Source organism: Meriones unguiculatus, chromosome 1 (assembly GCF_030254825.1).
Source record: "Meriones unguiculatus strain TT.TT164.6M chromosome 1, Bangor_MerUng_6.1, whole genome shotgun sequence".
Lineage (NCBI taxonomy): Eukaryota > Metazoa > Chordata > Mammalia > Rodentia > Muridae > Meriones > Meriones unguiculatus.
Genome location: NC_083349.1, coordinates 91,404,482 through 91,430,464, shown reverse-complemented (window position 1 = coordinate 91,430,464; position 25,983 = coordinate 91,404,482). Strand labels below are relative to the sequence as shown.

At 38.5% G+C, this 25,983-nt stretch overlaps 1 protein-coding gene across 4 annotated transcripts in view; it reads right to left on the bottom strand.

Moving 5' to 3' along the window:
• Positions 1–25,983, bottom strand: part of Fbxo11 (F-box protein 11) — a 76,974-nt gene that overhangs the window by 15,633 nt on the left and 35,358 nt on the right. For 2 of the 4 annotated variants that reach the window (XM_021657277.2, XM_060363333.1), the window contains exons 2-11: positions 12,635–12,759; positions 12,440–12,521; positions 11,384–11,528; positions 7,528–7,657; positions 6,231–6,314; positions 5,873–6,005; positions 4,031–4,137; positions 3,840–3,951; positions 3,649–3,755; positions 3,423–3,560 (exon numbers count right to left, since the gene is read on the bottom strand). In XM_021657277.2, coding sequence (XP_021512952.1) covers positions 3,423–3,560; positions 3,649–3,755; positions 3,840–3,951; positions 4,031–4,137; positions 5,873–6,005; positions 6,231–6,314; positions 7,528–7,657; positions 11,384–11,528; positions 12,440–12,521; positions 12,635–12,759 — 1,163 coding nt within the window. The remainder of the gene's footprint in view (positions 1–3,422; positions 3,561–3,648; positions 3,756–3,839; positions 3,952–4,030; positions 4,138–5,872; positions 6,006–6,230; positions 6,315–7,527; positions 7,658–11,383; positions 11,529–12,439; positions 12,522–12,634; positions 12,760–25,983) is intronic. The other 2 variants (XM_021657278.2, XM_060363332.1) reach the window with 1 other exon arrangement.

Genomic DNA, 25,983 nt, shown 5'->3' with positions numbered 1-25,983 from the left:
AGTCCTCATAGCATCTCAAGAGTAGCAGTGACACTGTGGTTCTGTGAAAGGCACAAAAGGCCTCCCTTCCCGCTTCTTGATGCTGGCGAAAGACCCAGGGCTTCATGTGTCCTACCACTAAGCCATAATCTTGGCCCCAGAATCACAGCTTTTGAAAGATAAATGCTAAAATACTTACAGAATAAGGCTGTCTGGAGTTTACCCATCCCAGTTAATTCTTAATTTTGTTTCAAAATAATCCAGAATACAAGGAAAGGAAGACAACATAAACACGGAAGCAGTGAGAACCAAAACTGGTTCTTATTTATGGGCGCGTGAGGACTCATTACATTATTCTCGGTACCTCTGTGTATAGTAGAACTATTTCATTTAATTTTTAAGAAGTTCAAAATTAAAACAAAGTAAAGTAGCAGAATCATACGAAACAATGGAATGCAGTGAAAACACATTTCAGAAAGTCACACAACACTTAAAGGAAAGGAATACAGTAATATCAATAATAGGAAGAACCAAGTTTCTAAAGAAAACATATAAAACAAACAAACAAAAAACTGGAAAACATCAACAATAAAACCAACATATGGATATGAAATAAAGCAAACCAACACCAGAAAGTAAAGAAAGCAAAAGTTATCAGACAGACTTGATGCTAAAATGGAAAAATATCACCAAATTAAGAGATAGATAACCTAATTGCACACTCTGATAAGTTAAAAAGATAATCGGCTGTCATTTTCAAGTGGCAAAAATTCAACCTGTAAGTTCTTCTAAAAATGTAGGGGAAAGGAGGGTTGGGGGGAGAAGGCTAGCTGATAAAGCCTAGACACATGTCAAGAACCCACATAAAATTAAGGAATAGAGGTCAGGGGTTATAGGGAGAATACAATAAATAAATAAATAAAAAGTAAATACAGATCTGCAGCTGTAAGATCACAAATGTTTCCAAATACAAAAGAATGTACAGGGCTTGAGAAAATGTTCATCCATTAAGAGCAATAGCTCTTCAGTTCCCAACACTCATATGGTGGGTCACGACCATCTGTAAGTCCAGTTCCAGAGGATGGTGCTCTCCTCTTCTGGCCTATGTGGGCACTGCACAGGCGTGATGTACATACATACACACAGGAAAAAAAAACTTCTATACACTAAAAATATAAAAAGGTTAGGTACGTTGGTGTACACCTTTAAACCCAGTGCTGAGGATGTAGAAGCAGGTGGATCTCTGTGAGTTTACAGGCCAGCATAGTCTGCAGGGTAACTTCTCAGCCAGCCGGGGCTCTACAATGAGACCCTGTCTCAAAATAACAAACAAACAAAATTCCCCCAAAGATTTACTAGTGATGGGATGAAGCTGGTTAAAAAGTACATTTTTTTCCCCCTCATCACCCCTTTTGGATTTTTTGAGACAGGGTTGCTCTGTATCCTTGGCTATCTTGGACTCACTTTGTAGACACCAGGCTGGCCTCGAACTTACAGAGATCTAATTGCCTCTGCCTGCTGAGACTGAAGGTGTGCTTCACTACATTTAGCTATTTTCTCACCTTTTTTTTTTTTTTAAATAGGGCGCTCAAACATACAAACTCTAAAGTTGTAGCAACTTTTGTTTTTCTTCCATTTTCTTTTAAACCAAAGTTTAAAAGAAAATAAAACACATCTTTTAAAAAAAATCCATGGGCCGGAGAGATGGCTCAGTGGTTAAGAGCACTATGTGCTCTTCCAGAGGCCCCGAGTTCAATTACCAGCAACCACATGGTGGCTCACAACCATCTATAATGGGATCTGACGCCCTCTTCTGGTGCATAGGCATACATGTAGATAGGGCACTCGCCTACATAAAAATAAATAAATAAATAAATCTTTAAAAAAAAGTCCAAAAGTAAAAACTCATTTGGGTGTTTGTGTCATGTTAACTAAGCACGTGTATGGGCATGAGGAAGCAAGCACAAATCTGTGCACAAGTGTGCAGCTCGGGTCAGTGCAAGCGCTTTCTCGGTTTGGCTCAGCTATTTGGTTTTAGTGTGTGCCACGGCGAGGCACGCGCACCTGAGCCCAGGTGCTCTTGGTGCACTGGATCCGTCTGAACTGGAGTCACAGGTAACTGAGGAACTAGAGGAGTGTGGGAACCTAACCGTGAGAGCAGTGTATGCTCCTAACCTCTGAACGATCCTTTTCGCCCTCTCCTACTTTCACAATTCGGCTACATTAGCTGGCCAATGAGCTTCTGGTATCTGGTATCATCAGCCATCTCCCCAGCCCTTAACTTAAGTCTTTTGTGATTCCTTTTAGGAATATTGGAACTTATTCTAGGAATGTAACCCCTCCACACAAAAATAACTTGAAAAATTGAACAATAAATATGAATATACTTAAAGATAAATGTTGTACAAGTAGATAGTTAACTCAAGGGAAACCAGACACTAAATCAAAACCACGAATACTATTTTCACTATTGTTGTTATCTTACTGTGCAGCCTTGGCATGCTTGGAACTTGCTCTACGGAGCAGACTGCTCTCAGACTTGTGGGTATCCTCTTGCCTCCAGTGTGTTTTACAGAATGTGACATTACATCTATCTGCTATTAACACTATTTTGGAATAATGACCTTAAAGAACTCTGTTAAGTCAAGGCTAGAAAATTATGTAAAGTAAAGACAGTGAAATTTACATCCTCAGTAATTTCCGCCTGTTTTAAAACTGATATCCTACTTATATTATATTAGCTTTGAATTTATGCAAGGTAGAAGATGGTTTGGTGGTTGTTTTTTCCTCGCTCTGTTCTAATGTATCCAAGGTTGACCTGACTTCAGATCCTTGCAAGGTTAGAATTATAGAATACTGGCATATGGTCATACATTATTTTTTTCTTTGGGAGAATTAAAATGCAAAACCAAATTAACAATGAGAGCCTGTGTAAAACACTTGCCCACTGCTCCCCAGGTCATAGCTGTGACCTCTCAACACTGCTCCCTACCAAACAAACAACCCCCAAACAAACAACACAACCCTAAACAACTGAGACTACTATTTCCAAAGTACAAACACTACAGATAAACTGTACTAGATTCACTATGCTGCTGACTAAAAATGCTTTTTTTGGCTTCATTTTTAGAAATCCTTATTGTATCTGATGTAGAAAGAAAAATTTACACAGACACAGACACACACCTCTTTCTCAACAAAAAAAAGCCTATAGGTTTTCATATGATTTTTACATATATTCAGATTTGAGAACTAACTGCTAGATTAGACTTCAAAGACCACATCCATTTTCAGTGAATTCTAACAAAAATATATTTTTTCTGAGTATGGTGCTTTGGGCATGTGAATTTATAGAATGATTATGATGATACTCTTCAATTCTGATACTCTGATAGGAAATGTTAATTGGCAGCGCCAGCTTTTATCTTAAGAACGAATCTTACCATGCCATGATCGAATGTGAACACACCAACGTCACGTCCATGATGAATGTGATTCCGTCTAATAATTGGATTTCCATGATTTTTAACCCAAATCCCAGCTAATGCATTATTAGAAATTTCATTATCTTCATATATTCCCTATAACAATGAGAAACAAACATTAGTGCAGTTTAAAAAAATATATAGAAAATTAATAAAAAACTAAAGGTTCAAATTAAACAAATACCTGTGCATGATCTGTTATATAAAGTCCGACATTTTCACAGTCGCTGATGTTACAATGCTTGATGGTAGGACATGCTCCTTGACCACTAACACATACCGCAGAACCGACTATAAGAAAAATTATTTATGCATTAAAAAAACCTATTGAGGAATAACAATGGCTCCACTTCATACAAAACATGAAGTACGAACCTGTGCATGTACTGCGGATGATGCAGTGATCAATAATAGGGCTGCAGTTCACCGTGATCTCTAAGCAGTGGTGTGCATTGTGATGCTGAGCAGATTTGTCATCAGGGTTGAACTGAAAAGTAGAAATTTTATTTGAGGTAACAGCTACTGAATCACACAATTCAAAAAGTATTTCAAAACAAAAATCTTACTCTTATTGTCATATATCCAACATACGCATCTTCAGAACCCTCCATAAAGACGAAAGTTGAATCTCTAGTGTTTTCAATGATAACTTTGTCTGCAACTTTCCCAGGTGCTGTAAAGGAGACATTTTAAGCACACAACCTTTATTCTAGTCAATCAGTGAGGTATTTGTACAGAAAGGATCCATCCACCCACCCCAATCCCAGCCATCCTGCAAAAGGCAGGGCATCAATATTTGGCTCAGGACGGCCTTAAACTTGAGATCCTCCCAATTCCTCCTCCCAAGTTCCAGAGTAACAAGCCTGTATCACCATGCCCAGGTGAGAGTGGACTTCTAAAAAACATTAGTTATTACTGGACTGGAGAAACAGCTCGGTGGTTAAGAGTACTTCCTGCTCTTCCAGAGACCTAAATTCAATTCCCAGCTCCCACACCAGGTGGCTCACAACTGCCTCTGACTCCAGCTCCAGGGAACTGGCCCTCTCTTCTGAACTCCACACACACATGCCCATACAGAAACACACATATGAATAAATAAATTTAAAAACATCAATATTAAGCAGCAGGACTAACTTTTTAGTTAACTATGTTTCCTCAGTATTTATGACAAATAAACACATCTATTGGGGATATTACTTGATAACACCATACCCAAACTCATGTACAGTAATACTTAGTAAGATTCAACTATAAATAAACAGTATTAATATCAAATGCAGTAACATATTAAGAAATAAAGTTACTAGCAGCTGCAGCAGCAACGGTGGCAGAAAAAGCAGCCAGGGACTGGTCCTCCATTTTTAAGTTACAAGTTTAAAATTAAAAGAAGGAAACGTTTTTCCCTCTTTTTTAGTGGTGGTGATGCTAGAGCTTAAACAGGTCCTCACACATGCTAGACAAACACTACACTCTCAACCCTTGTCCTCCTTTTTATGATGGTGATGGGGGGATGGCAGAGGGGCAGTACATGTAAATTCCATCAGTAAATGGTATTACTACTACCCTTAAAGTGGTGTATTAACTGTATTCTCAACAAAACAAAACAAAACAAAAAAACCAAGATGGAGCCAAATCTTGAAATAACTCATCAGTATTTAATAAATATCTCATTACACTTAGTGTAAGAAAGTTGACTAGTACAAAAAGCATTTAAAAGTTATCATTTGTTTCTTTAAAAACACAGCAATGTGGGGCTAGAGATAAAGATGACTCAATGGTTACGAGCTTTCACAGAGGACCTGGGTCCAGGTCCCAGCACTACCATGGTGGCTCACAACCATTTCTAACGCCAGCTTCAGAGGATCTTACACCCTCTTCTGCCCTCTGCAGGCACTAGGCATGCACATGGTGCACATATATGCAAACACACAGGAACACATGAAATAAATAAATCTAAAAAACAAAAACAAAACACCACAGCATTAAAACACATACATAAGCATTAGTGCTAGGAAGGGAGCAGCCCAATGGTAGAAAACTTGTAGAGTAAGTATATTCAAGGTCCTAGATGTAAGCACAAGCGACACAAAAAACATAAAGAACCTAGCTTGCTTGTTCAAAGGAACAATAATATGACTATTTTTTTCCTTAAATGAGTAATTGACGGCAACTGGAGAAACAAACCAGTGACATCAAAAATCAAACACATCTGTAACTTTAACCTTTTCTGCTTTTTTTTCTTCACGCAGAGAAGTATTCAAAGTATCCCCACTACTATGCTTTCTGACCATTAAGGTATTAGCAAAGTCCAATTGGATTTTAAGCCACTAGCACTAAAAAGAGCCCCAATATGTAAATGAAATAATACAAATAAAATGCTAAAATTCTAACAATGAGTTTCAAAATACCTGCACCAATCATAGTGATTGGAGATTCAATATAAATCCATTCATCAGTATATATTCCAGAATGAACAAAGATAAGCCCATCAAAATGTGCTTCCTGTACTCCACCGAGGGCATCTTCAATAGTATCATAATACTAGAAAAAAAAAAAGTGTCAGTACAAAAGTTACTATCATCCAGACAGAAAGGTTACTATCTAAAGTCATAAAATACAAATGACAAGACTAGGTCTGTTCACAGTAGTACAGAACAAATGTCACAAAACAAAGAAAAGGGAAAAGAGGGTCAACAAAAACACACTTTATTTGAAAATTCTGTAACAAAATCCCATATGCAAATTAAAAAATAAAACCCAACATACCAACATATTTTCTCTTCCCTTGTATCTTGCAGGGTTACTATAGAAATGCTCAGCAAATCCCGGCTTCACGTGTGCACCTTTGTACTAAGATGTCAAAAACAAGACAAAACAATTGTCCACTGCCATAAAACATTGCATTTTAAATCAGCGTTCCACAGTATAACAATAAATACAAAACAATTCACAACTATTCCAACTAATTTTTAGTTGTATGGTACAATGAAAAAAAATCTATTCATTACTACCTAGTAAGACAAGCGGACTTTAATTTTACCACTGCTATTACTTTGGGCTATATAATTCTTTGACATGGAAGCTGTCCCATGAAGTGGAGGGTGTTCAGTTAAATCTGCGGCCTCTGCCAAACCTGAAACTAAAGGTAAGTGCCCTCTTCTGCTTTGACAAACGAAGTGTCTCAAGACTGCTAACTGTTCCCTCACATTTGAGAATCACCCTTTGCTGAGAACTACTCAAAACTGACAGACTGTAAGAAAATTAAACCACAAAGGGCATGAGGTATGTTTTGTTTGTTTGTTTGGTTTTATGAGACAGAGTTTCTCTGTGTAGCCTTGGCTGTTCTGGACTCACTTTGTAGACCAGACTGGCCTTGAACAGAGATCTACCTGCCTCTGGTACACATGCCCGGCTGGTATTAGGTCTTTAATCCCAGCACAAGTGGAGGTAGAGACAGGTAGATTTTTGAGAGTTCTAGGACAGCCAGGACTACACAGTGAGCTCTCATTTAAAAAAGAGAGAAGTAAACTGTATGTAGACTTTTTAAACTACTAAAATCTACGAACTTATGTACAAATTTAAACAGATCCATTGGAATTATAACTATCCAAGGTACTGATTTTCTTTCCTTTGAGACAGCCTTACATGTGACAGAGGCTGGCCTTCTGCTTGTCACCTTCCTGACTAAGTCCTGAGTGCTGGAATTACAGGTGTAGGCACCGTGTTCAATTTATAATCTGTTCTTGGATACATGCATTTATTTAACTAAAAGCTTTAAATTATGTATAGTTGTGTGTGGGCATACATAAATGAGTGCAATTGGCCAAGTAGGCCAGAAGAGAAAGGGCATTGGGTCCCCTGGAGCTAGAATTACAGGAAGCTCTGAGCTGCCTATGTCGGTGCTGGGATCCAAACTCAGGTCCTTTAGGAGTAGTACATACTCTTAACCACTGAGCCATCTCTCTGGATATATATGTGTGTATATATATATTCTTTTTTTTTCTAAATAAAGAAATGTATTTACAAATACATAACATAAATCCGTATTTTCTGTATTTCATACCAACTGCTGGAAACTCTCTTTCCATGGATTTGGATGTTCATATTCTTCTGGATTAATCTGATAGAATTTACCAGGTTCAGGGTGCATCATAGGGCGGGTATATTCAAATACTTCCATATATAATCGTTTCCTGAGGGGGGGAAAGGAATTAAAGATTTCCTTATAAAGTATCCTCTAGCCTATTAATAAAACATTAAATGACCGGAATTTCAGTAAGGACAGCCGATTAAATACCAAAACAAAGAAATTGGTTAACGGGTTAGTTCCTGAAATAGTACTAGTTGTGTAGACTGTTCTGTGTTGCTCTGAATTCCTGTGCTCAAGAGCCTCCTGCCTTACACTTCTGAGTAGCTGGGACCACACACATGTACTATACAGACAAAATACTTTCTTTTTCCCTCTTGTAGACAGGGTCTCACTATGTAGCCTTGGCTGTCCTGGAACTCACTCTGTAGATCAGGCTGGCCTTGAAAAACAAAGATATACCTGCCTCTGCTTCACAAATGCTAGGAGTAAAGGTGTGTGTCACTATACCCAGCTGACAAAATATATTTTAAAAAAATATTGATTATAAATAGCTGGGCAGTTGCTGGGCATGGTGGCACATGCCTTTAATCCCAGCATTCAGGCAGGCAGAGGCAGGCATATCAATGTAATTTGAGGCCAGCCAGGTCTATACAGTGAGTTCCAGGACAGCCTGGGCTACACATGGAAAAACCCTGCCACAAACCAACAATCAAGTTTTTAAAGAGTGTTTTCTCGGCTCCATGTACACCACATACGTGTTGCGCCTGCAGAGACCTGAGGAGGTGCTGGAATCCTACAACTTGAGTTCCAGAAGGTTGTGCTAGTCAGTGTAAGAGACCCAAGTGCTCTTAACCACTGACCCATCTCTCCAGCTACAAAATAAATTCTCACTATATACACAGTGTATTTAAAAACTATACAATAGTAAATTTTCTTCAAAATTTGTTTAGAAAGGGGGAAAATGCAACCCCTACTGTAAACTGTAATTTAATGAGCTATTTTGTGTTATTTTTGGTTTGTTTTGAGACAGGGCCTCACTATGTAGCCTTCGCTAGCTTGGAACTCCATTTGTAGACCAGGCTGGCCTTGAACTCAAAGAAATCTGCCTAGCTTTGCCTCCTCAGTGCTGGGAATAGAGCTGCACCAGCACATCCAGCCCCTGCTGTGTGTCTGTGTGCGTGTTGTGTGTTTTGTTTCGTTTTAAGGCCTACAAGGTCCTACTATGTAACTCAGGTTAGTCCAGGCTGGCTTCAAATTCACAATTCTGCATCAGCCTGCCAACCGCCAGGAGTGCACATTTGTGTCAATGCACCTCAGATAAAAAGTAGACTTCTTTTTCTTTAAATTTGTTTGTTTGTTTTGTTTTTCAAGACAGGGTCTCTCTATGTAGTTCTGACTATCCTGGAACTCACTCGGTAGACCAAGATCAGCCTGCCTCTGCATCTTGAGTGCTGGAATTAAAGATGTGTGTAACCATACCTGGCTACACAGAGAAACTCTGTCTTGAAAAACAACAAGCAAATTTACTCTGTGTGTGTGTATATGTGCCTGCTGTTTTGATGGTGGGCTCAGCGCTGAAGACAATGATTGTATCCTCTCCCAGATTCCATCATTAGCCAATAGTTCAGCAGCAAGGGGTAGGCCTCAGGAGCCCTTAATTCTTTTTCTATCTTTAGTCCCAGTAAGCACACCAAATATTAGAAGTGGAATAATTTTTTTGTACAAACAAAAATGTTTTCTCTTTTTCTCTATTTATTCTCAGTTTCTCCTAAAATAGAGGTATCTTCAAAAGAAGATGTACCTTATTTTTGACATCATAAGATATTATTAACTTCCAGGGCTTATGCGTGACGGCATACTCCTCTATGATCCTAGCACTTGGGAAGCCAAAGTAGGAGATCTCCAATTCAAAGCCAACCTGATTACACAGTAAGATCCTGCCTACACATACTCTCTCTTCCTCTGCTCCGTTAAGACACGAGCATACACAAAGACAATATATAATGGTATAGATAGCCATTACTAAAGCTACTTCAATAGTAACTAAAGATAGTTATTAATGGTTTAATGTATTTTTCTTCTAGTCTTTTTATTTATAAATTATTTACTTTGAAAACTCTGCGTAAAACACCCTCTTTTTTTTTGTTGTTGTCTGTTTTTCAAGATAGGTTTTCTTTGTGTAGTCTTGGCTGTTCTGGCTTTGCAGACCAGCCTGGCCTCGAACTCAAGAGATCCACCTGCCCCTGCCTCCCTGCACGCTGGGACTTACAGGCGTGCACCACCACACCCGGCAAAACACTCTTTTTTAACCTGTGCATAGGCTGGAGGGAGTACATATTTGCCATGTACACATGGAGGTCACAGACAACATGGGAGATAGTTCCCTCTTCCCGCCTCGTGGCTTCCAGAGATCAGATGCACATTGTGAGGCTTGGTGGCAGCTGTGTTTACTGCTGAGTTATCTCAGCTCTAGCAGAACAAATCTTATCTTCTGCACATTTCATTTTATGTTTCACGTTTTTGTTTTTCCCCTTTTGGAAAGAGTCTCATATAACCTCAAATTTCCTATGTTGGCGAAATTCTCTGGCCTCTACCTCACAAATGCTAAGATTATTTGGGGACCTAACACTTGGCTCAAAAACAAAACAAAAAACCCAACAATAACAAAACAACTTTTTTTGTAAAAGTCAGATAGCAGAAATATCTCAGTCTTTTAACTGGACATTATATAGTTTATCTATTTCTTTTTAAAAAGATCTGTTTGTATACGTATTTATTTGCATGAGTTTTATTATGTGTACCATACGTGTAGAGAAGCAGCCATGTGGTGAGAGGAGTAAACACACTTAGCTCCAGCACTTTCCGCATTTTGTTACTGCTGGAAGTAGACGGTCTGTAGCTCACCTACTTGTTACCTACATGTTGTTATTTAAAAAAAGTGTGCAAGAATGAAAACATTTTCCTAAACAGAATGACTAGAGCAAAGGGAATACGTCTGTATAACATATATATTAACTGAAACTAGACTTAAAGAATTATTTTAAAATTACCCTTGGGAATGATTTTTTTTCCTTTTGTTTTGTTTTTGAGACAGGTCTCACTGTGTAGCCCAGGCTGGCCTCCTGGAACTCTTTGTAGACCAAGCTGGCCTTGAACTCTGCCTGCCTCTGCTAGAATTGGATTAAAGGTGCGTGCCATCACACCCAACTCGCTCTGCTTCTAAAAATGAGGCAGGACTCTGTTGAGAAGCTATACCAACACTTGGGTGTATTACTTCTGCTGACTCTTTGAGAAGCTGCCACCCATGCTCTTGGTATGTCCTACTTTCTTCAGAGCACCTTCTTCACCCTGATACTTAAATCTGTACTGAAATATCTCTGTTAAACCCCCAACGCTACTTCATAAAAAACCAAAAATGTAAAAAACAAAATGAGTTGAGTGTGGTGGCAAACACCAGTATCCCAGTCTGAAACAGGAGAAACAGGTGTTCAAGGGCAGCCTCAGCTGCAAAGTCATTCTGAGGCCACCCTGAGCTATACAAGAGTCTGTCTTCAACACTCTACCTCACTCCACAAATAAAACATTTCCTCCCAAATCACTCAGTTGTTATAAACCTGTAAATAGCAGAAATAATCCCACTTACTGGCTACTAAATATTTCTTGGATTGACAAGTCCTCCACACTTATAACAATCAGGTAACAGAATTTATAGGCATTTTAACTTTCCTTTAATTACTTAGTTATAATTAGAAACTCACACTTCAACTTTCCTTGGCATTTGAGGCATCACATCCCATTTCAAGAGAACAAGGACTGGCTTTTCACTTACCACAAAATTGGATCATTAGCAAGTTCACTGAAGCGTTTACACACGCAAGCGGCTCTACAAAGATCCTGTTCCAGCAAATATGAGAAAATTTTTAAAACTACTTCATCTGGAAGCTTTTCCTGAAGATACTGTTCAGCAGGTGCTGCTAAAAGAGATTAACAAACAGGACGTAAACAATTCATTTATCAAGCAATGATTTTATCCTTACTAAAGTTATTTTCTCTAACAGCTTGTATTTTTAATGTAGTTATATTTTTCCTTTAGCGAACATACATGTATATACACACACACATTACCTGTTTTTTTGTTTTGTGTTTAAGGCAGTCTTGTGAAGTTTACCAGACTGGCCTTGAAGTCACTGTAACTTAGGCAGGAACTTAGTTTTCTAGTCCTAATCCCTACACATTCCTTTAGCCTCCCAGGTAGCTGGGTTATGGCTGTACCATTTGGCTTGGCTATTAAAACAAACAAACAAACAACGAAATAAACAAACAAAAAACCACTTCTATATAAAAATAAGACAGGGGCTGAAGAGATAGTGCAGCATGTAGAGTTTGTGCTGCTCTTTCAGAGGACCCATGTTTGGTTCTCAACACCTATAACCTGAAGCTCACAACCTCTTATAAACCCAGCTCCAGGAAATCTGATGCCCTCTTCTGGCTTATTTAGGCAACTGAAATACCATCTTTACAGAAGCACACATACCCATAATTAAAAGTAAAAAAGTCAAAGAGGGAAATGTTAGGTTCTAATATATTCTTAATGGTAACTACTTTTGAAATATTCAGATAATGTTTAATTTAATTTTTGGCATCCCATTCATCGTCGTCATCATCATCATCATCATCATCATCACCATCATTTTCATAATTATTGACAGGGTCTCTATGTGGCCCTGACCTGAAACTCTCTAGACCAGGATGGCCTTGAACTCAGAGATCTACCTGCCTCTGTCCATGAATGCTGGGACTAAAGGCTTGTGTCACAATGCTTGGGCTCAAATACAAACTTCTGAAACTCCTTCTGCCTCACTTCTTAGCTTCCTATTCAAAATACCTGATAGATCTTGTGACTTTCCAGACACTCTTGCACGCTTTGCTCGATGACCAAAGTTTTCTGTAGTTGAAGTTGAGGCACCCTTCAAAACCAAAAAGAAAACTTATCAATCAAGTGTTTCTACTATATATAATAATTCTCAAAAACTGTGACCCCCCAATTCTTTCATTACAAAACCAATTACAATTAACTAACCTCCATACTGCTCTTTGTAGGACACGCTGTTCTTTTTGGCAAAAGAGTTTTTCTACGAAGTTGGTATGGACTATTTTGTGCACCAGGACCTGATTCTTCTGCAACCATATCTGCAGGAACATCATCTGAAAAAGGTAAGAGAAAAATGGAATCCATCTTTTTAATAAAAATCTCAAATTTGGCGAGAGAGGAGAGCAACAGAATTTTTGTATGACATTTCAGCCAACTGGATGACTATCTGACAGATGTTAGACATCTTATAAAGCTTGGAAGAAAATCTTAAAAAGAAAAGGGAAAAGTGAGGACATGGCTAGATAAGGAGGAGCAGGATAGAGCAGAGTCAAGTGAGGTGAACACTAGCAAGAGGTGCCACTGCAGAACATGTGGTTATCACCTAGGAAGAGAAACAGTTGACTTCTATGTACTAGGACCCAACTAGGCTAAAAAGAGATATCCAGAGTGTGGTCTGATATATCTTGCTAGACATTTAGAGCATGGAAGAAATCTGCAACAGGGAGGTGGAGGGAATGGCTTAGCAGAGTAGGAAGAGTCTCACACAGCTGAGGTGATGGCAGAATGGATCACATGTAACGGCAGAATAAATGATGGCCAACTGAGTACACAGGGTAATGAAAGTCAGATTTCTGTTAAAATAGCTGTAACTATAAAAACAGAAAGCACCGATAAGCGCTTTGATGTTGAGACCAGAATCAAAGGTATAGTGTGAACTCATGATTTCAGCCGCAGATGGAGAAATACAGATGTAAGTATTTGTATGCGCATGGAAAACGTGCTCATTAGCCCTAGTTCTCTCCACACCGGACAACACGAAGCTTTCCAAAGGAATGAGCATGACTAGCAGTTGGATCTTGCTTCTAAATAATATTTTCTATAAAAGGAAATTTTCATACTCGTTGGAGAAATGGTAGATCCCAGGACTAGGCAGAAAAGTACAAAATAAGCCTAGAATATCTTGTGGCAGAAAGTGCTCAAAAAAAGGGGGGGGAGGGTGGGAAGTGGAAGGGGAGCTTGAAAAAGCAAAAGTATGCCGCAATAAAGTAACCAAAGGTATAACCCATACATTAACACAGATATAAATACACTGAAAAGTATAACAAGTAAGGGACTTCAAGTTATCTACAGATCAAGAGAAACAGAATGAGTGCCAACCGTGGGAAAAGCTCAAAGTTAGGTCATAGTAAAACAAAGTGAAACGGCACACCTGACAGCACACAACAGAATTTCTGTGATGTTCCTGACCAAAGTGGACACTGCGAATCCAGCTATGAAGAATCAAACACTGTGAGAGCACCACAGTTGTTCTGTAGGATTTGAAGAGATGGGGCAACTAAATGCCATCTGTGGCACTGGTGAAAAGAATATTTTCCTCATCCTGCTCCAGCAAGTGAAATCTGTAAACCATGAGTGAGACAGGATGTTAGTTAACTTATGGTTTTTGGACAGTCTTCTTTGTAGGACATGTACACTCACGTAGTAGGGTGTAAAAGGCGATTTAACTCTTAAAGGACTGGGAGCCTCTGTGCTACTAATTCTCTTATTTGGACTTTTAAAAATCTTGAAAATTGCAATAGCACAACTTCTTGAAACAAAAACCAACAGACAAAAGAAGAAAGATGGTTAGGGGAAAAATGACTGCAATATATTAAAAAGAGACAATTTGTTCACAAATCAGTATTTGATCAACAGGCCAGTTATGGTATATAAGAGATGTGGACTGACAGCTCCAAATGAAGAAATACAAAGAAAAACTGCAGTGAGATTAACTTTTATCTACCACATTGTTACAAGATGGTCAAGAAGAGGAAAGAATGCCTGGCAGTGGTGAGTCACACCTTTAATCTCTGCATCAGGGAGGCAGAGGCAGCGGGTCTCTCAAGGCCCACCTGCTCTATGGTTCCAGAACAGACAGAGCAAGAGAGCAAGCAATATACAAAGAGAGAATGGGAGAAAGAGAGAAAGAAAAAAGCAAGAACCAGAAAGAAAGAAGAGCGAGAGACACTTGTCATTGCTTTTGAAAGGTTATACGGCAAGCTGCTACTTAGTTGTCCCATTTCTGACAACTGATCCTGCAGCTATCCTCACACATGAACCAAGACATTCATCACGGAAGCCCTACTACCAGAGGACAACAACCAAAATATTCATTGTCAGACAGCTACACAATGAACTTTTGTGTAGCTGTTACAAAATATAAAGCAATTCTATACAGTAATGAAACACTAACTCCAATATACAGGTTAGAGTACAGATCAGGGCTGGGATTTATAGCTTAGTAAGAGCACCCACTATATACAAGGCCTGAACTGCAAAACAGACGAAACATTTTAATTATAAATCAATCAATCAAACAAACAAACCCTATACATATGTCTATATATGAAACTTGTGTAGGGGACACACACACACTCTCCACAGAATAGGCAGTCAACGTGAAGAGAATCTTACTGGTTAGGAAAGATGGAATTGGAGGACTGGAGAGATGAATTCTTAGCACCTAAATGATGGCTCACAACTCCAGCTCCAGGTGATCTGACACTTTCTTCTGACCTCTTCAGATACTATGCATGGGTGTTACAGATGTACATGTAGGCAAAGTACTCAAATAAATACATGTTCTTCCTGGCTTAAATGGGACAATCAGATAACCAATAGACAGGAAACAGCTCCCTACAGGAACAAACTCCAGAAGAAAATAATAAAACTTCAGAATCATGGCTTTGCAATTGCTAAATGAATTAACAGACTTAGCCACTGAATAACAATCATGCCCAGGATAACTAAAAGAGAAATCAGAAGACTTTTTATTTCCTCAAGAAAGAAGAGAAGCCCTAGGAACAGCAGCAAAAGTTTAAAAAAATCTAGTTATTTCATTTAAACATTGTTCTTAGCTGGGTGTCGGCACATGTTTATTACCCCAGCATGCAGGAGGCATAAGGCTGGAAGATCAAGAGTCTGAGGATACTCTGGGATACATAATAAAAAAAAAATATTTTCAAATAAAGCTTTGAAAACTGAGTTTGCACTGTTGTCAGAAAATATAGTCCATGTGACACACTGAAGTATATGTGGAGTCATCCCTTTGTGCTTTAACATGAGGTTATTTTTACAAATGTTTATCAGTATCTAAAATGAACACGTATAATCTTCCGTCTTTTAAACAAGGAGGGTTCAGGCATCAGGCAGGAACTCTATTTAGTGTCTTACTTAGGGTTTCTGTTGCTGTAATGAAACACCATGACCCAAAAGAAGATTGGGGAAGAAAAGGTTTATTTGGCTTATGCTTCCACATCATTATCTGTCATTGAAGGAAGTCAGGACAGGAAGCTGGAGGCAAGAGCTGCTGCACAGCCCACGAAGGAGTGCTGTTTACTGGCTGTGTCTCCATGGCTTCTCAGTCTGCTTTCTTTTAGAACCCAGGACCACCAGCTTAGGGAAGGCATCACCCCCAATAGGCTGGGCCTTCCTCATCAATCATGAATTAAGAAAATACCCTATAGCCTTGCCTACAGCCCAAACTTATGGAAGCATTTTCTCAACTGAGGCTCCTTCCTCTCTATTGACTCTAGCTTGTGTCAAGTCCACAAAACCAGGCAGTTTTTAATCTATCAACATCTATCCACTGAGGTGTGTCGCCAGTCCCTATAGCCTACATTTTAGAGAACAACTTAAAACTCTCTAAAAAGCAAGCTTTTAATAGTGTAGTTCAAATATTCTGCCTGCCCTTTTTGAGTGGAGGTAGTATGGTTATCTACTGACTTCAGAAAGAAATATGCTAAACTCTCCCGCTGTGTCTCTAGGTAGTCTATTGAGCCTATAAACCTTTATTTTATACACTCTGAGATGTTAGCTGGATACAGATCAAGATTAATTCCTGCTGAATTATTCCGTTTATCATTATGTAAAGAACACACCTTAATTTATGAGTATAAATGTTTTCCTTGTATAAATGTATGTGCCTGTCCATGTCTGATGTCTGTGGAAATCATAAGTAGGCTTTGCATCCCATGGAACTAGAGATGGCTGTGAGCTTGGAACGGAACCCAGGTCCTCTTCACCACTAAGCCATCTCTTCAGCCCTCAGTGCTACACTTCTTGTTCCCATGTATGTACTGAAGCTCTACTTGAGACCCACACCACAGATAACCAAGACCAAAAAAGCCCCTGTACTTTATCTCCTATTCACTGATTTGATGTCTCTAATTTCTAGCATCCCTGACTTCTTTCTTTCTCTTTAGGGTTTAGTTACAATTCTATCATTTCATGCTGCTGTGTTTGTAGTATATGCACACACCGGACTGGTATTTCTATCAGCTTAATTTAGCCATGCTGACAGTAATTTTCTTAACAATCAAATTTGTTACTCTATACAAACTCCCTCCCCTTCCACCTTCACCTAGTAAAAGATGAAGATACCCACCCACCTACCCTGGAATTTTTCTCACTATCAGCATGTCAAGAATTTAAAGATTTAACAGAAGCACAGGAGGAAGTTGTCTGTTCATCAGTGCTGCCTAAATTTTGTCTCTGAAGGAGTGAGAATGCACATCTTCCTTACAGGCTCCTATATATGACTGCTCAGTCGACACCGGAGAAAGAAAGGCTTTGACAGGACTAGGAGTAGACTGTGTGGTCACATTAAGGAAGTGTGTCACTGGGGGGTGGGCTTTGAGGTTTCCAAAGCCCAAGCAGGCTCAGTGTCACTCTCTCTCTGCTTACAGACTGAGATGTAGCTCTCAGCTGCTTCTGCAGCACCACCCCTGCCTGCTGCCATGCTCCCCACCATGAGGGTAACAGGTTAAGCCTCTGAGACTGTAAGCCCGTCCCCAGTATGAGTTGCCTTGGTCATGGTGTTTCTTCACAGCAATAGAACAGTGACTGAGACAGTTGCCTTGTTTTTACTTTTGTTATGTCATATTTTTAACAGATTTATAAGTCCCGAGGGCAAAGGTCCTTTTTTATTCTTCTTCTTCACCGTTTCAGTTCAGTGCCTAATAAAGACTCAGTAAATGATTCCTCTCTATAGAACTGCTTCGTTTCCATAACTAATGAGAACTAGCATGATCTTTACTGAAGAAATAAAAAGGAACTGATTTAACTTTTTTCTGCCTCCAGATTTATAATTTTTTTAAATATTTGTTTGTTTGTTTCCTCCTAAAATTACAGACAAGTATTCCCCAAAACAGATGTGGCACACAGAAGCAATAAAAATAGGGCTTATTATATAAATAAGCAAAACAATACATAAAGCCAATGGTCCATGGTAGATGCCAAATAATGAATGATTAACTCAATTAGGGCTTTGTTAAGTAACTGCCACTCATACATATATTCATATATATGTGAATATATATTCTGAAAAGCAAGAATAGCAACAAGTCAATATGCAATTTAAAATATGTAGTCAAAATTTATATTTACATTTCTAGACTTTACTTCAAATCCTATACATATATACTGCAATTTTCACTACGAATTGGAACCACTAAGGTAAGGAAGATCTAATGAAAATAAACAGGTTTCTCAATTTAAAAGTAAATATTTAAAGATATAATTAAGCAGCAATGAAAATGTATTAGAATACAAATAACAATCTAGTATCTATCCAGCCTGAGGCTAGAATACCTTGACTTTTATATGTATTTGCAACAATCTCAAAGGCTTGCAGAATAGTTATGGAAATTTACAGAAGTTGTGCCCTCCACACACAAAGACTATATTCCAAATTCCTTACCAGAGACACACATCAGACTGAAAATAGTCACGTCTGTGATCGTAACACACAGACGTTTGTGTGTTTAGAAACACACACGGTGTTTAGAAACAGCTCCAAGTCTTACAGTGCAAAGAAGTACCACTTGACAACTGTCTCTAACACAGTCGGGAACCACCACAGCCTTTTCCAACTAAAAGTTTTCATGGAGAAATTCAAGTAAAGCGAGTACTTATTCTAAATATTCTCTAATTTAAGTTTCTAAAGCTAAAACAGAGGTATTTTAAGATAGAGAATCCGAAAGTAAGTATTTTAAATCTGTTTTTTAAAAGGAGATCTGACTTGCCATACAATGTATTATCAGTTATACTTATGAGTATGCTAGTTGTACCTCTGTTACAGATTTTCAAAATTTAACTATCCAGTAAGTGGTACCCTGCAGTAGTGTCTTTATTTATCTAAACAGGTACACACGTATGTTGAATTTTCACCATCACACAGCTGTAGGAATTAACTTAATACAAAGAACAACAACAAAAGAAATACACACTTTGGCTATTCTATAACAACTTTCAGAAACATAATCTTTGATACTATAACTATCAGAAATCCAATTGCTGAAGAAATTTACAACTTTTTTCTAAACTGTCTAGCGGAAAGCACAGGTAACAAGTATTTGCTGAATGGGTGAAGAATACATGAATGGCAATGTCATGCACGGTGCTAGCCAGGCGTGAGACAGACCAGCCAGCCATGGGGTACCTGACATACACAAAACTCAGACACAAGCATGCATGTCTTTAACCCCAGCACGGTGGAGGCAGAGCCAGGCAATCTCTATGCATCTGCGACCCATGTGATATTACAAAGTAAGCTTTTTCTTCTTCTTTTTAAAGGGTAATTTTGTTAATCTGAAATCACACTACAGCGTGAGTGCAGAGTCAGAAAGCATAGACTAGCCATTTATATATAGTACAATATCAATGTTTCATGTGCGACATAGCATCCAATTCACGAGAAAACTGCATTATAATAGGCTATAGAATATTTCTACTCAACCTGAAAGATAAAATATCTCTCATTTTCAGAGACAGGGTTTCTCTGAGACTAAAGGCATAGGCTACCACACTGAACAACTTGCATAAATTTCATTTATTTCCAAGTTCAATCCAAGATTAAGTACTTAACAGGGAAATTAAAAAGCAGCGTAGAAGGTGTGGAGGGTGATGTGACCACAGTATTCAATTTATAATCAGAATGACCACTCCCCAAATCAACAATTGTAACTTTAGACTAAACTAGGATTTGCAGAAATCAATTAAATGCTGACAACCTTCACCTGTAGCCCTTACTGCAAATAAATTTTTAAAATTCCACCACAAAATGATTGTTCTAGGAGAATAAGACATAATAAAAACTGAAAGCAATACAGTTGAGTGTCATAAGGCATGTGTGCGTTGTTACCAAAATATAAAAGGGAACATAAATGCACACAGCTTAGGAAAAAAAAACATTTTAGCTTGTTCCTAATTTTATTTTCACATGAAATTTAGAAACTTCTAGAACTGTCTTTTTACTGGTTTGTATTTACTGGAGAAAGAATAACCAAGGTCAGGAAATTATGAGTAGCAAGATGCAAATGAGGCTACTTTATTCCTTTTTTCTTTTTAAGATTATTAAGTATATGTATGTGAAGGTGTTTGTTTAGTATACAGTTATGTACTGAGGCCAGAAAAGGGTGGTGGATCCCCTAAAATTGGAGCCACAGGTGGTTATAAGGAGGATGTGGTTGTTCGGAACAGAACTTAGATCCTCTGTATAAGCAGCAAATGCTCTTGACCGCTGAGCCATCTGTCAGGCTCCTATTTTACTCTTACAAGCTTTAAATATTTAACCAGAGCTGGAGATGGATAGCTCAGCAGTTAAGAGTACTTGTCGTTCTTACAGTGGACCCAAATTCAATTCCCAGCACCTCCATGGCAGCTCACAGTCATCTGTAACTCCGGTTTCTCCTTTTGGCCTCCTCAGGGACGAAGCACACAAGTGATACACAGACATATCTGTAATTGTGTGTGTGTGAAGGTAAATATATATATGCATGTATGTCAGCTCTGCTCAGATGCCACTTAAGACAACTACATCATTGGAAGAAGGAGGGCAGACGTGGAAGAGGCATTATCAGTTCTTTTCTCATAGTATTACAGTTAACTATAACCACAGTATACAATAGCTAGTAATGTTCTTAATGAAACAAAACAAAACAAAGACCAAAGAACCAAAAAATAAGCTAACAAGGCAATCATGATAGCACAAGCCTGAAATCTGCACTCAGATGGCTAAGGCAGGAGGGTCATCAGTTTTGTGACCAGCTCAAGTTTTATAGTTTAAACTGTTACCTAATACAATATCTAAATATAAACTGTTTGTATTAAGTATCTTCAAATACAGTTAACACCAGTAGTATTTTAGAGGCTTGTAGGAAAATACAATGTAATGGGGCACACATCTTTTAAAAATTATTTTCTAAAGAGGTGGCCCTTAGATCTTTTCATTTAGTAAAAGAAAATCAATACTAAGTTAAGATGGTATATTCTACAAAGGTGGGCCTTTGTTTAGAATTTGGTATCAGCCCTTTCTGTTCAGAAAGTTCCTAATGTGTGTCTGCGTGCGTGCACACACATGTGCATGCCCGAACGTGCAGACATACAGAGAATATATGGTAATGGCCTCTCTACTCCTTGAAATTATTTAAACAAATCCTTTGATAATGTCTCTCACTGGGTAGACAGACTGGCTGGCCAGAGACCCCTGGGACACCCTTGTCTCTGCCTCCCCAATATTGGGATTACAGATATATGCTAGTAGATTCACATGCATACTGAAGATCTGAACATAGGTCTTCATGCTTACACAATCAATTATTATACCAACTGAGGCATCTCCAGGCCTCAGTTTCTCAATTTTAAACATGAACTTCCTTTAACTAATTTTCAGTTCATCTACAAAATGGAGGTAAATAAATAGGCCAGCAAGTTGGCTCAGTGGATGAAAGGGTTTACTGGCTGACAACTCAAATTTATGCCAAGAGCCCAAAGTAGTGGAACCACTGAAAGATGTTCTGACCTCTTGCACAGATCTGCATGCTCAGGCACACACACACACACACACACACACACACTAATATTAAATTTTTAAAAATATAGATGTTAAATGGTTGTCTACCTTAGTGATTATTATGCTGTTAAGAGTGTACCTGGTTAAGACAACATCTCAATATTAGCTATTTTCATGTTGAGATGGGACACTGAAAGTTATAAAAATGCATACAAAACATATTTCAAGTCTCATGTAAAAGGTTTTTTTAATTACCCCATTTAATAATATTTGGGAAATCCTATGGGACAGAAATAATGAGTACAAAACGTATCTCATGATAGGACTCAAAGAGCGAAAATTACACAGTTTAATGCATAAATGACAAGGGCTGACCAACTATAGATAAAAACAAACACTTCCTTTAACCACCAGTAGTCATTTTGTAGGGCTATAAATTAGCCAACAATGTAAGGCATTGGGTAAAGCTGTAAAAAGGGCAATAATGTTGCCAGTTAATATGATTTCTTTTTTCAATCTTGTGATGTCAAAACAATAGCCTTCACAATGGAAGTAATTTCTTAAACTATGAAATACAAGAGAAGGTAGAATAAAAAATATCCCAGACATACAGACTCATCTCACAGCCAAACTAAGGAGCAAATACAGAAATGATGACAGTATCTATCAAGTAATGTAGTTTCCTTAAAGAAGCAAGGGAGAAAAGAAGCGCCAACATAAAGAATACTCTTGTCTTTGAAGAAGACTCAGGTGATTTCTTCCAACAACAATAGATAGAAGGACAAAAGCAACACACGGTGTTTAAAAATAGTCTATTAGGACTGAAGCAATGGCTCAGAGGTCAAGAGCACAGGGCTATTCTTCCAGGTCCCTGGGTTCAATTTTCAGGGCCCACACAGCAGCTCATAAACACTTGAAATTCTGGTAGCAAATGATCTGACACCTTGCACTGGCCCCTGGGCACCAGGTATGCAAGTACTACAAAGAGATACATGCAGGCAAAACAGTCATACATAGAAAAATAAATTCAACAACAGTCCATCAACATAAATGGGAAAAATCTCTTGAGTGGCCAAGAGATAAAGTAATACTATGTGACAGAGAAGAAAATATACTTCTGGAAAATATTTACCATTACAGAGGTATTACCTACATTCTTTTTGTTGTTGTTGTTGTTGGTTTGTTTTTTGAGACAGGGTTTCTTAGTATGGCCTTGGCTGTCCTGGATTCTCTTTGTAGACCAGGCTGGCCTCAAGCTGATGAAGATACTGCCTGCCTCTGCCTCCCAAGTGCTGGGATTAAAGGTGTGCACTACCACAGCCAGGCACATTCATATTATTAATAAGGTGAACACAAGTCTATTTTTCAACTTCTACACTCAATCTACACACAAATCACAGAAAAACTTGAACAGTTTGCACACATTACCAATACAGAACTGCCTAATCTTGATAATGCAAATTCAGAATTTAACCCAGGACAGTGTTTCAATAAAAAGAACCATGACTGTCATCATTACACTAAAGACAGGATTTATAGCTATCAACCAAAAGATTTAAGGGAATTAAAATTAAGCTGATCACCACACCAGAACTCAATATTCAACATCTGACAGCAACACAGAAATGACTGGAAAAGCGCTGAATGGACAAATTCATCTACTTTACTCAAAAACCTACCACCTGGAGCCATCTAGCTTATGCACAAGTCTTTCAAATAGGACAACAAAATTCCAAGACCACATAGCTAAAAGTACATGCAGATTTATTTTGTAAAGACTACAGAACTAGGGAGCGGGAGAAAGGGCACAATACTTAAGGGTGGGCACTGCTCTTGCAGAGTGTACTCCCAGCATCCACATCCAGTTACTAACCACCGCCTGTCTTTCTAGCTGTGCCAGGATCAGAGGCTTCTAGTCTCTGAGAGCACCTATCATATATAATCATGGAGACATCTGTTGAGAAAGAAAGACATACCTGGAAATTATTATGCAGAATAATCTTTTATATTACCATATATACAAATTGCTACACTAGATGAAGTACAAAGATAGATCATGTAACAATTAAAGACTATGAATATTAAATAAGATGCTATATTTGTAGTGGAAATGATTTATATAAAAGCAGCTGCCCATACACACGTATGTGCTATCTCAGAAGAGATGGAAGAGTGATTATTAAGGCTAGAATCAGCTACAGAGTTGGAGTTGGAAGCTAGGCTGAGCTAAATGAAAATCCTGTTTTAAAAAAGTCTGGAGATGACTCAGCTAAGTTAAGAGCACCTGATGCTCTTCTCTTACAGACTACCTGGGTTCAATTCCCAGAACCCATATGATGGTTCCCAACCACGTGTAACTCCAGTTCCAGGGCATCTCTTCTGATCTCTGTGGGCCCCGAACATGCACACGGTGCACACACATCTAAGAAACACACACACAATACAAATAATTAAATCAAGTTAAAAATTTAAACAGAGACCTGACAAACTAGGGTCAGATGCTCCCCTACCAGTGGACTTTGGGAGGGGTAGAGAGGGGATGAGGGAGGGAGGGTGGGATTGGGAGGGGATGAGAGAGGGGGCTACAGCTGAGATGCAAAGTGAATAAACTGTAATTAGTATAAAAAATAAAAATAAATTAAACAAAAAACAAAAGCCTGTTTTGAGGTTGGGGGAAAGGTGTTAAGCATATGTAAACTGGGTATGGTGGTGCAATCAGATTATACCTGTAATCCCAGCACTCAGGGAGACAGAGGTAGGCGGATCCCTGTGAGTTCGAGGCCAGCCTGGTCTACAAAGCAAGTCCAGGACAGACAAGGTTACACGCAGAGAAACCCTGTCTTGGAAAAACAAACAAACAAAAATGTAAATGTAGTTTAGACTTGTGGGATGGGTGTTCATTGGAATGGACTGCAGTGGAACTTTACAGGTAAAAAACAAACCTATAAAAGATGAAAAACTAGGTGTTCAGCGAAGAAAAGACACAAAAAACATGAATGGAGATAAGGGGACCAGTGAACCTTTTCCTCATGAATTTTAAGGCACTGGTTAAATATTCAAAATCATCAGAGACAATAATACAAAAATACTTGTAAGTCTATAGTTTCTGTCAGGTGGTATATAGAAATCAAGATATGTTTTGTTTTTAAAATTCAATTTTGTGCTTATATGAGCAATAATAAATAAGATTTTAATCTCCTACTTAGTTTTATCAAAGTAAATGGAACATCACATTAAGGAACAGCAGATGGCGCCAAAATGTCACTAAAATACTTCTTTTGGGTTACTATAAATGAATACAATTAACTGAAACCAAAGGCAGGAGGTGGGACTCAGGACTCAGCAAAGTAAAATTGAAGAACGTGAGAATAATAAAATATTAAAGTTTTCATGTGGTGCTATTATTTTAAGAGAGGGCCTCATTAGACTGACTGCCTGTCTCCTAAGTGCTGGGATTCTCGTTTTCTTGCTGTCAATTGTTCTAGCTGTCCACCAACAGTAAAGAACATCTTTTTTAATAAGCCAACAAAATAAAAATATATATATATATTTAAAGTAAAGAGACACTTGTTTTTTCTCCCAAACAATAAAGCACATAGGGCTTAAAACTATGTTAGGATGAACAGAAGACTATGTTGTTTCTGTTTATTTCAAATAATTACAATATTTTCGGGGACAGCAGGAGGGCACAGCATCTAAAGGTACTTGCCTGGCAAACTCAGATCTCAGTTTGATCCCTATACGTATGCACACACACACACTTATAAACTCCCAACTGTTCCAACTGTTCCAATTGATTAGTTCTTGCCACAACAGGACATTAAAATCTGGCTATTCCACACTGATGGCTAGTAAATGTAATGACAATTATGAATATAAGATTTCAATCCTATCCCTAATTTTACCCAGGAATACAGCCAACACTAATCAAAACTTTAGCATTGGGATTAGCAAGATGCCTCGGTGGATAAATCACTGCACAAGCCTGGGTTGATACCTGGAATCCATGCAAAGGTGGCAGGAGAGAACCAGCTTCAGAAAGCTGTTCTCTGACCTCCACTTGTGCCATGGTAACCATGCCCCCCCAAATACACTTCAGAGAGGATAAAAAGATATGATAAACCATAATCACACAGTTATTTTACTCCACCAGAAAATGAGTGGTCCCCACCTGATTTTTAAGCCCGAGACTAGGAAGTACAGAAAGTCTTAAACTCAGCTGTACACTGAGTGCCCTTGCAGATGTGAAAACATTGCCACTGCAACTGATTTCACAAACCCACCTCCCACGGCAGGACAGGCAAGCCCAGGCCATTCTTATGCAGCGTTCGTTTATTTTTCGCAAGGGTGCGTGGGGGTTGTGAGACAGTAGTGCTCTTTCCTTTTCTCCTAGCACAATGAAGAACAGGTGATTGCTGTATTGGTAAAGTAGGAAATCATCTATGAGGAAAACCTGCGTACCATGCTGACAAACTGAAAAGGGCAAAGCTACAACTGTGCAAAA